This window comes from Corylus avellana, chromosome ca3, assembly GCF_901000735.1.
Source record: "Corylus avellana chromosome ca3, CavTom2PMs-1.0".
Classification (NCBI taxonomy): Eukaryota; Viridiplantae; Streptophyta; class Magnoliopsida; order Fagales; family Betulaceae; genus Corylus; species Corylus avellana.
This window is the reverse complement of record NC_081543.1, coordinates 21,324,602-21,336,869: the sequence shown is the minus strand read 5'-3', so window position 1 is coordinate 21,336,869 and position 12,268 is coordinate 21,324,602. Positions and strand designations below refer to the sequence as shown.

General features: G+C 35.4%; 1 protein-coding gene across 1 annotated transcript; it reads left to right on the top strand.

Moving 5' to 3' along the window:
* The first annotated feature begins 3,413 nt into the window (after positions 1 to 3,413).
* LOC132175071 (uncharacterized) lies at positions 3,414 to 7,631 on the top strand. The gene is made up of 8 exons (XM_059586885.1): positions 3,414 to 3,596; positions 3,678 to 3,824; positions 3,937 to 4,034; positions 5,173 to 5,245; positions 5,335 to 5,395; positions 5,487 to 5,572; positions 5,662 to 5,751; positions 7,358 to 7,631. Exons 1-8 carry the CDS (start codon positions 3,495 to 3,497, stop codon positions 7,418 to 7,420), a joined length of 720 nt encoding a protein of 239 aa, XP_059442868.1. The 5' UTR covers positions 3,414 to 3,494; the 3' UTR covers positions 7,421 to 7,631.
* Positions 7,632 to 12,268: the final 4,637 nt, after the last annotated feature.

The window sequence follows — 12,268 nt, the reverse complement described above, 5'->3', positions numbered from 1 at the left end:
TTACTCTGCAGCAAAAGAACTCTTTTTTTTTTTTTTTTTTTTAAGTATTTAATTTCTACACATGTTTTATTAGGGGTGTCAAAAATTACCGGGGAACCGAAAACGGAAAATTGGAAACCGAGAAACCGGGTAGCTGGTTCCGGTTCTGGTTGCAAAAAAATCAAAAACCGGAAACCCTAATTCCGGTCCTGGGTGCATTTATATATAATAATAATTTTTTAATATATATATATTAAATTAATATACAAAAGAGCCAATGCCTCTATAGCAACGATTTTTCTTTGATGGCACCAAATTATTATTTTGCCCTTTGGTATTAAGCTCACCCAGTTTCATTAGTAAGGAAATAATGAATTTGATTTGGGGTTATTTTGTCTTTTAATATGCAAAGGTAAGGAAATAATGAATTTGAATTACTTTGACCGGGTTTTTGGTATTTCACCTCACTTACTTTTTGTATGATGGTGTAGATTTATGGTTAGGCCTTATTCTTTTTTTGTCATAGTTAAATTAAGAGAATTATTTGTGTCTTCGCATCATTTCTATTTTCCTTTTTTTTTTTTTTTTCTTCCTCTTCATCCTCCGAGAGCCTCCTCTCTCTCCTCATTTTTCCTTTTTCCATTTTCTTCTCTTCTCCCTCTTCTTTTCGTTTTCTAAAATGAAACCTTATGATTTTTTCATGAGGTTTCATTTGAGAAAACAAATTTTTTCATGAAGTTTCAAAAAAAAAAAAAAAAAACAATTTTTTAATAAAACGGTTACTGGACCGGGTAAAAACCGGAACCGGCCGGTAACCAGGACCCAGTTCTCGGTTCCGGTTTCCCAAATCCAAGAACAGGGGTACGCCGGTTCCGGCCCCAGTTTTGGCCAAAAACTGAGAAACGGGACTGGGTTGACACCCCTATGTTATATTATTAATATGAAACCAAAAAACATTTATTTTTAAAGCATCAGTTTATACGCAACCTAGATTGCTTTTCCAAGGGTAAAAACTAAAAAGTAAACTTTAAGCATGCAATTATGAAAGTTAAATTTTAATAATTTATTGATGAGAGATAGGGGTTTACAAGCTATTATTGGCTAAAACCACAACGGCTTAAGGCGGTTATTAAATTTTAATAACCGCAACCGCTTTGCTTAGGTGGTTAGTGGTTAATTTATAACCAACGGTAACCGATTAAAACCAATAACCGTCGATTGATAACCGCTTTTTATATATGGGCTTTTGATAGTATTTTGGGCATTCTTTGTGCCTCTTTTTTAGTATTATTTTAAATAATTTTGTGTTTTTATTTTAAATAAAAAGAATGTGCATTATACACACACACTTTTGTTAAAACACTTGATTTAACGCTACTCTTAAGACTAGAAGTTGTGTATAATATATATACAACATGCATCAGGGCTAGGTCTTCTTTCATTTGTTCCATCATGTTTTTCCTTTGTCGAAGTGATCAACTAGGAAGATGTGAAATGTTCTAGCAGACAAGCATAAGAAGATGAAGAAAGCTTGAAAGAAAATTGTAGTAGGAAATTAAATAGCAGTATGTACATGTGAGGGGTGATTTGCTTAAAACAACAACATTTCAAATCCAACTTGTAGAAAGCTAAGTCTAAATAAATACTAACATTAGAAAATCCAAATACAAATCCAAAACATTACAAATCTAAAATCAATCCAAAAAACACCAAAACATTATATTATATATATAAATAAGGGTAGGTGGTTAGTGGTTATTAACCGCTTACCCTTGGCCCTAAAACTGTTAACCACCCACCTACAAAAGCGGTTATACGGTTAGCAATTAACGGTTGTAAGTCGTTAGTAGTTATTGGACCCACTCTGCTTGTACACCCCTACCGAGAGAGATATCTCATATCTTCACCATATTTTCACAATATGTACGAAGTAGAAAGTTTATCTCTTTCTCTCTCTCTCTATGTGGTGACATAGTGTGTCTTAAAAGAGAAACTAGAGAGCTGTCTCTTAATCTCATGCGTACTAACCGTCTCTCTATACAAAATAAATCTCTCTCTCCCTTGTCTGTGTGTGTCTATCATTTGCTAATTAGCTCTTTCCATGCAAGAACCAGCTATCTTGGTTTTTGCTTTTTTAGTTCTACGATCAATCAGTCCATTAACACCACCACAACTATAATCTTGTTACTAAGGCTTAATTTTTTACATGATTTGAAAACTTTATACAAAATTAGAGACTTAGAGTTTGGCATAAGCGGGTTTTGGTCATAAATGAGTCAATCCCGTTGACCCGTTTTATGAAATTATATGTATATTTTATATGATAAATACAATACATATTGAAACGGGTTAAATAGGTCAAACATGTTGTTGGATTGGGTCAAATGGGTTAAATATGTTGCTTTGAAGTATGAATGGGTTGATCTGATTGTGACCTGCTTATTAAATGGGTCAAGCGGGTTATGTCGGTACTCATGGGTCATGTTAGGGTGACTTGTTTAACTAAATGGACCGTGTTCGGGTTAACTCTTAATGGGTTGACGGGTCAAGTAGGTTGACACGAACACGACCCAACAACCCGTATTGCTAGCCCTACCTGCCCCTCGAACCAGTAGCTTGGAAGCTAGTTTTCTCGTCGATTAGAAAACTAACTAACTAGAGCTCGCTTTCTCTTTGACAAATTACGGACGGTCACCGCCACCAATTTACTCGTGACAATAACATATGAAATAATAAATCAAGTTGGGATGAAGTCAATGAAATTATCAACTTTATTGAGAAAGTCGGGATGGTAGGCGAAAAACTCCTTACCGTCACCGAATCTCTCGATACTCACCCCTAATAAATAGTAAATTGGAGATTTTTTTTTTTGCAGATAGAGTCAGAGAGATATTTTGTAACCGAATATATAGGGGGAGGTTGAAAAAATTAAAATGTTGAAGGTTATCGCAAATTAAGTTATGATTAGAGTCTTAAACAAAACAAAAAAAAAAGGTTATAATTAGAGGGTAATTAAATGTAGTTCCCTTTAAGTAATTAAAAAGGAAAATGATGGAGTCCCAACTTATTTGCCAAACTTAAGTCTAACTTTTGCCTTATTTTTTTAATTAAAAAAAAACTAAATAGAAAATGAAAAAAATGTCTGAAGCAATAATATTTATTTTTTGTCCTTCTTTTATTTGGTATTTTTTAAAAATGAAAATAATATATATATTTTTTTCATAAAAATATCATTTTGTATTTAAAAAAAAAATACCAAATAAAAGAAGTACTAAAATAGATATTATTTTTTTACACATTTTTTTTTTCATTTGCTATTTAGTTTTTTTTTTTAAATAAAAAAAAAAAAAAGGCAAAAGTTAGACTTAAGTTTTGGACAAATAACTTGTTTACCTATTATCCCTTAGCAAAAAAGCGGTGGAAATAACATTGTGTTTTAATTCAAACGGATAATACAAACCCCAGAAGCAGCAAAAGCTAGAAGTCGAGAGAGAACCTCCGTCAAGGTGCCATCAATGTCCGCTCTCAGCATCGGTATAGCCACTACCGCCATAACCATCCGTAGAAATCTCACACCTTCGAGCTCTTCGAGGCCCAGAGTTTCCTGCATTGGATGGGTACCTCTCACTCTTTTCTCCATACCATTCATCTATCAATTTCTCGTAGCTTAGTGAATTTAAATTTTGTAACAAAGGCAGGACCCAGAAGGCCTACTCGGCCCGCCGCAGACCGGCCACATCGCAAGGCGTGAGTTCAAGAGGCGGCTCGAGAGAGACACTGAAGCCCGGGAAGCCTTCGAAAGCCAAGTTCGTGAAGAAAAGGAGCGCCGCCGTGCGCTTCGACAGGTAATTTGATTAAACGGATTTTGGATTTGGAGGAAATGGGTCTTGTAAAATACGTAACCATTGGTTTTTTTTTTCCTACTGTTTATATGGTCGTTTTTGTTGTTTGTTCTAGTCTCGGGTTGTTCCAGATACTCCGGAGGAGCTGATCGAGTACTTTCTGGACACCGAAGCACAAGAGATTGAGTTTGAGATAGCGAAGTTGAGGCCGCGGTTAGTGCTTTTACATTGTTACATGTTGATTGCGTGAATGTTGAAGTTGCGTACCTGTTGCTTGATGTTTTGATTCCTCCAATATTCTGGTGTGCATATACAAACGGAATTGAGGGCGTACTTTGTTTTATAAATCATGTTAGTGTGGTGTACTTTGATTCTCCAATTGTATGCTTAATTGTGCGTACTTTGTTTTATGAACTGTATCTGTTCTGAGCCAGCAACTTTGGTAGACTTATAAACTTTTTGGCAGCTTGTTTGCACATAACTTTCAAACATAATAACTAATTGAATACAACGTCTACAAACTCAATAAGTGGAGTGGAGTATGTCCCTTCAGCTGAGCTCAAGCTCTTAAACACAAACAACTTGATGGCACCTGCAAAAAATCATGTATTTTCTCTTTTGAAGGAAAAACTTCCTTTCAATAAATCTTGAGCTTGCCTGCTATGTAAATGCTGTTCCACCTTTTTGTTTCCTTCTTTTTCTTTTTGGGCAAGCTATATGCATTCTGTACAATCAAAGATCTTATTAATATCCTACCACTGAATTAAGATCTTATAAGTACACTCCTACTAACATGGAATTCTTTAATTTCTTATTGTCTAGAGTTCTTTAATGCTGAAAGTTCTCTTATTTCCTTCTAAATTATCTGCAACCTGCAATAATATTGTTAAATGTTATTTGATGCTAATATTTCCCTGACTTCCTATCATATTAAAAAAGAAAGTAAGTTTTAGTTGTAAAAAAAAAAAAAAAATATTTATTTATTTTTTTTAATAGAATGACCATGTACTCGAAGGATCTGAATAAGGTTGGAAGAGGGATGAATTTTCTTTTTCCTTCTATATTATAAATGGGGAATTTCTTAAAACAAAAAATAGATGGCTGAAAAATCATACTATCCCTTGGTATTTTTCTATTTTTAAAGTCTTATGCAGTTTTAATATTTTATATGGCAAGAAGGAGCATAGTGTCAGTGGAGAACCTACAACACTTTTAGAAGAAAGTTGTCAATGAGTATATCATCGTTTATTGCATTTGCATCTGCTCCCTTAATTAATATAATCTTTTTTTTCTTGCCTCAATTCTCTACTTTGCCATCAACAAATGCTTCTATGACATGTATTATTTGCAGATTGAACCAGGCATTCTTTTCACATCTACAATTTGAGTTGGGTCAGCTTCGATTTGCTGTTTCAAAAACCCAGGTTCCTATTTTCAAACTATAAATTTGAGTTATATCCTGCAGTAATGATTGGATTGACTAACAACATGCAAATGCTAATATTGTATCTAGAACGCGGAAGACAGATTGATTGAGCTAGAAGCACTGCAGAAGGCCCTGCTGGAAGGAACAGGTATCTTACACTCCAAACTTTGGCGATGAGGATATGCATCCTTGCATTTTTCTATAAACTCATAATCCTTTGGCCTTATCTTTTGTTACAGAAGCATATGATAAAATGCAAGCTGACCTCATAACAGCAAAAGAAAACCTAACCAAAATCTTGACATCAAAGGATGTAAAAGCCACTGTATGTGCTCCTCTTTTCACTCATCAAGCTTCTTAGTTTGATATAATTTATATCGTTTATTGCCCTAATAATTAACTTGTACCATGTAGTTATTGGAGATGGTTGAGCAGAATGCACTAAATAGATCCTTATTGACCCTTCTCGATGAAAACATAGCAAATGCTCACAACTGTAACCAGGTAATAGCGATTGGGAAACTCTTGCCTATTTAGTTTAAATAGAATTTAGAGTTGTTTTGTAATGTGTAGTTTCGGGTGGAGATCCAAGATCCTTCACAGGTGCTCACCTTTCTTTTCTGTACTAAGAAGTACTGCACCAAATTCATAAAATGGGGAAATTTGGTAGCAGATTCAATTGTGAACTTACAGCCACAAGCTTAAAAGGGAGATAATGTATGAGAGAACTTTCTCTCATTGAAATACTTTATTGAAATAATGAGATTCAACTATTAGCTCTGTCACCCAACTTCCCATTAATGAACACGCAATGCTTCATATGCATGGTGCAACCACAGCATGGGATGGTTGCCTATGATACATAAATTTAGTAGTAGCAGTTTTCATTGAAAAGTGAAACATCTGACGACTTATGGACTAATATCTTAGCAATATTGATTTATTGTACTGTATCATTATTTCACAATGCAAACGAGTCAGCATATACTCTTGCTGCTGACTTTCAATACTTCCTCCAGTATTGATTTCATGTCAAGAGAAACAGGAAAATAAATGTATTTTTGCTATTATTCTACTAATATGAATATTCGGAACACTTAATATTCTCTTGTATTGAGACTTAGGGTTTTCTCCCCCAACGCTTTGTCTTCACTTTGGGTTAATTATTTGAATTGATCTCGTGGAGACAAAATATACAGAGGATGAAAAACATAGAGAATATATGATAAACCTTTTTTTGTTGAAGCACTTAATCTGAGGAGAATATTATAGTATCTGCACTTTTTGGGACTTTGGTGTCACATGCATGCACAAAAAAAAAAAAAAAATTAAAAAAAAATAAAATTTGTTGCCTATTAAACTAGTATAGATATAAGCATGACTGTTTAGCTCCTTTTCAAACTAGAGTATCAAAAGTACATCAAAAAAAGAAAAAAAGATTGTTCTCTCCTATTAATATAAAGAGCTTTTTCTTAAATCTTGTATGAATTTGTGGATTTTGGTCAAGGTTCCTTGATTTGCAATTGCTCAAGACCTCATCTTATCGCCCTATGTCAAATTGTTGATAATACACAAAATATTTTGGCTAACCCTCTCAACAACTAAGGTATCCATTTAAGTAACATGGGGACTAGTTGAAGTTATGAGCCTCCCCATCAAGTGAGATAATGAAAAATCATCCATCTGCTTGACAAAGTCTTGGAACAGAATTAACCATAAATATAGGAAGTTCATTTATAGTCCTCTTATGTGTTGAACAAGAAATTTCTATACCAATTTTCCTTCGGACAAAGTTTTCCTCCAAACTGGGTTGGAGGAATTTCCTTCAATTTAGTCTATAAAAGTGACATGTGTCCATTTTTTTAATAACATGTGAGATGCATATGAGTTTTTAATAACATTTATTCCAACTTTGTCCTTACTATTAAAAAAACATGTGCATCTCACATGGTCATGGACACATGTTACTTTTATAGACTATGAAGGAAATTTCTCCAATCCAGTTTGGAGGAAAACTTTGTTCTTTTCCTAACGGTAACTTATTCATTATCTGCATAAGTTGTGAATTAAAGTCTAATGATTTAAATCAATGTTGGTTCCCTACATGCAGCAACAAGCAGCGGAATTCATGGAAAAGCTTCGGGGGGCCATTCTCAGGTACATGACAGTTTAGTAATCAAGTAGCGCTTTCAGTCTTCTAAAGGAGTTGTTGATGACTTTGCTTTGAGAGATATCTGCTGCCACTCCTCATGCACTACATTATATTAAAAAAAGTTTTATGAGTAATGGACTTTTTATCAGGAGATGCTGGGATATACGATAATGTACACAATGACATTGTAGATCTTTCCTCAATATTGGCAAAATGATTGAAATTGGAATCATCAATCACTACACATATTAGTAAGACTTGAAACAAAGTAAACATATTTAAAAATGATGTTACATGCAATAGAATAGTTTGAAACCCTACCAATAATTGGATCAATTCAGTTGCTGCATGGAATATTAGGTGTAGAACAGTTTTATTATAGCCAAAGAGCTTATATACGGTTAATGGACAGGTGCATTTAAACCCTTTATGCGCACCAGTTAAACATAGAATGTGCACTGATCTGGAAAGGACTTAAAAAGCATAAAGTACAAAGCAGTATAATATCTTGAGCATGACTCTTTTGTCCTTTTTAATGTGTATGAAGAGCTGTTCTTGGAGAGCTATTAGTAGGCAAGACGCAAGCCTGGAAGAGGCATTATTAGGCGTAAGTCTAACTTGTTCCTGATCTCACTGATGCTTCCCTTAGAAGACAAACAAAAAATCAGAAATTAGAATAGGAATTGAGTGGTGGACACTACTACCTAGGGGTGAAATTTAAAACCGCCAAATCGCTAACCGCCTAGGCGGTTGCGGTTAGCGGTCAGTGAGTTTTGGAAATCCGCTAACCGCTACCCGCTAACCGCTTTTTTTTAAATATAATATATATTTATATTATATATACATATATTTCCTATAATAAATAACAATAAGTTGTGAGTTTATGAAACTTTTTTTGGTTGATTGAAATGGGGCTCAAGCTTCAAGTTCAACCATGTTGGTTTTTTTCGGTTGCTTGTGAGTTTATGAACTTGTTTGTGTTTTATTTTATTTCTATGTGTGAGTTAATGTATAAGACTACAAGTGAAGTGATGATTTTGTGATTTTGTTGTAATTTTATTTGTATATTATATAATGTGTAGATTTGTAGAAGGTGACCAACAAGATTTTGGTATATAGCAATTTTTAATGCTAAAATGGCTATGAAAAGGGGGGAAAAAAAAACGTTTAAAATGAGCAAAAAAAAGTGAGCCAAAAACCGGTCCAAAACCGGCTCAAAACCGGTCTAAAAAAAACAGCCCAAAAAAAGCGGTTAGAAAAAAGCGGTAATTTCAAAGCGGTTAACCGCTAACCGGGCGGTTAACCGCCTAGGCGGTTAGTAAAAATTACTAACCGCCTAGGCGGTTGCGGTTAGCGGTTTTAGCCACTAACCGCTAACCGCAACCGCTATTTCACCCCTACTACTACCCTGCTTTTCTGAGAGCATTAAGGTGTGAACATCAATTGCCCATGTGACCCATGTAGGGTGGAGGTTTAATGGCCCAAAGAAATCTCTAAAGTGGTCAGGTATATCTTAGGGTATGAGTGCAAATCTCGCAATAGAAATTTTCATACTTGAATAGTGTAAATTACTTTAGTTCTTATGTCTTGGTTGAACTTAAGAGTGTTGGTGGTTTTTACTGTCTTGACCTTTTTTGTGCAACTCCTAGTGTGTACGTGCTATTATAGTTATCATCAAATAGAATAATCACAATTGGTTTCTACCATGTACCCTTTTTTGAATAGATAAAAAAAATAAAAAAATAAATTTGCCCATGTGAAATCTGGAAAAGAAAATCTTTGTGCGGGCGAGTCCATCTGTTGTTAGATAGGCATGTTTGGGGTCATATATGGTTATTAAATTGAACAAAGGCGGACCATCCAATAGTGTAGTTCAATCTGTAAAGCTTAGCCCACGCCATGAAGTCCCACAAATATTAAGAGATGCTACATCACTTACTAGTTGCATGGCTAATGTTTCTCTTTCTTGAAAGATTTTATTTTGTGAGGGTATAATATATTTTCGGTGTTTTTAAATTTTGGGTTTGAATGGCTTTTCATCATCTCTATTTTGTATTTCATCTTTTGAGGATTTTAAGTCAATGCACATTATTAGAAAAAAGTCAATGCACATTAATCTTGGTATTTCATGTAGTTGGGTCATTTTTCTTCTTTAATCTTTATCACATCTTTGAAACTCTACTAGTAAAGTATTGACGAGTTGCTTGCCTTTCTATTTTATTTTGAGAAATGTTAAGGTAATAAATCTTTTACTAAGAGATAGGTATCAAAATGATATGAAGTTTATTGATTAGAGATGATAAAAACAATTAAAAGAGATTCTACAAGTATTAATGAATTGATAAAAAAATTGGTACTCATAATATTTCTCTTTCTATTTTACAAGACTTTTGAATGAAAGTCTTTGAGAACTTCTTGGTTAATAATATATTACCAAGGGAGCGGCTCACCTCCTTTAAAATCCACATGATTCCTCTCAATTTTTAGGGAAAATGATCATCTCCATTTCAAATTTTCCCAATTTCCTTCGGTTAGTGTATTTAGAAGGGCAAAATTATCCAAATTTTTTTGAGATTAAATTTTTTAGACAACACTACCCTTCTAAATACACTAACTGAAGGAAATTGAGGATATTTGAAATGGAGATGGATCAATTTCCCAATTTTTTTAAGATGGATGGAGGACGTGTTAAAAACAACATCCAACCATCAATATTTTGCCACTTAATTATTCCCCTAAGAACATTAATTTTAACGCAATTTTGTCTCCATCAATGCCTTTTTCTTCTTCTCCTCAAATGTCATCATTCCCTTGCCACTTCCAACCCAAACAGCTTCTTATGCGGCCCAATTCAAGAATGAGTCAGCAAAAGGGGCCCATAAGGTCTATTTTCCAACATATGCGGTCGATATTTGATCAACATGCATTACTATTATGGGATTGCTGCTACATGGCTGTAAGGATGCTGGACGACCAAAAAGATTGTGTCCTAGCCTGAAGGACTATGATACATCCTACATATTATTGCTAATGTGATTTGTAGCTCACATTATATCTGATTAGGCAATTGACCAAAGCATGATTATGTACCCGAAGTCATATTTGCTTCGGCAATCGATCAGAGCAATGTTATGTATCCCAAACTATATCTTATTGGGCAATTAACCAAAGCATGATCATGAACCCTAAGTTGTATTTCCTTAGGCAATTGATCATAGTATGATTATATAACCCAAGTCGTATTTCCTTAGACAATCGAGTAGAGCTGCAAGGTCATGTACCCTATATCAGATTATATTGGACAATTAGCTTACATATGCTCATGTACCCCAAATCAAATTACATTGAGCAATTAACCAACATATGATCATTTACCCTAAATTAGATTATATTGGGCAGTTGACTGGCATATGGTCATGTACCTTTGATCAGATTATATTGGGCAATTGGCTAGTATATGATCATGTACCATAGATCATATTAAATTGAGCATCTGATCAGAACAAGACATCTAGCTGAAATAGGGCCATACGCTTCATGACAAGTCATTGAGCAATCAACTACCAATGCAAATGGAGGGAGACCATTGGTCCCTCAACGACATTAAAAGATTTGTTGAGCCAACCGAGGCGTCCGAAAAAAACCATACAACCCCAATGGCTAGACAAAGGCAGTAGTTGTGTCATTATTTATCGCTAGAGCGGGTGGCATGAGAAAGACAAAAGGCATCACAACTAGGTTCATTACTAGTTGGACCGATCCGGTTCAGAATGCCCAGCAATGTCTCCCCATTACTTAGAGAAAGCTCAGCATATTGGATGAGCAAGCCAACCAGTGTGATAACAAATGAGGACTGTGTAGACCTTGTCAATCTTGGTCTCATACTTAGAGAGGAGGTTGGTGGGAAAGGAGAATACTCAAAAGAAGTCCACTTCAAATCTCAATAGCTCAAAGGAAATGTGAAAAGCCATATCAGCAGCCACTCACATGGGTAGATGCTAAAGGAGGAAAGGCACTTGAACAAGTTCAGCCACCCTTGGCCATATGTAACTCTCCCTAGCATCGTGGCAACCGTGAACCAAGCAATGAGTTGTCTTATAGGGAAACAAGGGACACTATTGTTTGGTAACTTGGGATGTAATCTGTTACACATAAATCCACCACTAAGACCCATGGGCTTAGGATCCGGCATCCCCTGAAAACTTAAGACGCTCATGTGGGCTTTGTGGGTGCGATCCAATACGAAGTCCATAGATACGGCGTCGTCTCCTGAACACTTGGGCCACTTGCTCAAATCCGAGAATACACTGGACCGAATCTTCTATACTTAATGACCAGATACGTCATTTACAGTCAGAACGCGCTCCGACTATATGGACAGCTCACATATGTCAAGATCCTCGGAACGGTTACACTTTGCCCTTAAAGAACCCTCGACGGTTATGCGCCATCCTCAGAATCCTACTAATGGCAATAACGGTTTCATATCAACTATAATGGATAGGGAACATGAATATTAACTCCTCTAGCCGTTACGTCTAGATTCCAAATTCTCCGCTTGGTCATCATAGTTGCACCAACATGATCAGCTATAAAAGACCTTATCTCCCAAGAGACAGGTACACACTGGATGCCATGCTAAGTGTTATACTGAGTTTACACAAATACTAACTTAAGCATCAGAGGAGGAATCACCGGCCACCACCCGGTGCATCTCTTGACATGTGTTCTTGTTTACAGGATTAAAGGAAAGCGAACAAGAGAGAATCTTCGATTTGCCCTTGGGTCTACCAGAGGGAGAAAACCCTTCAAAAGAACAAGAGAAGGAGAAAACCGTTCCAAACAAAAAAAAGAGAACAAAAAAAAAAA

Bases quoted from the DNA above. Each gene is read 5' to 3' on its own strand.
- LOC132175071 (XM_059586885.1), top strand. From the start codon at position 3,495: ATGTCCGCTCTCAGCATCGGTATAGCCACTACCGCCATAACCATCCGT. The intron at 3,597-3,677 runs GTACCTCTCACT...TAACAAAGGCAG, and splicing joins GAGTTTCCTGCATTGGATGG to GACCCAGAAGGCCTACTCGG. The intron at 4,035-5,172 runs GTTAGTGCTTTT...TATTATTTGCAG, and splicing joins ATAGCGAAGTTGAGGCCGCG to ATTGAACCAGGCATTCTTTT.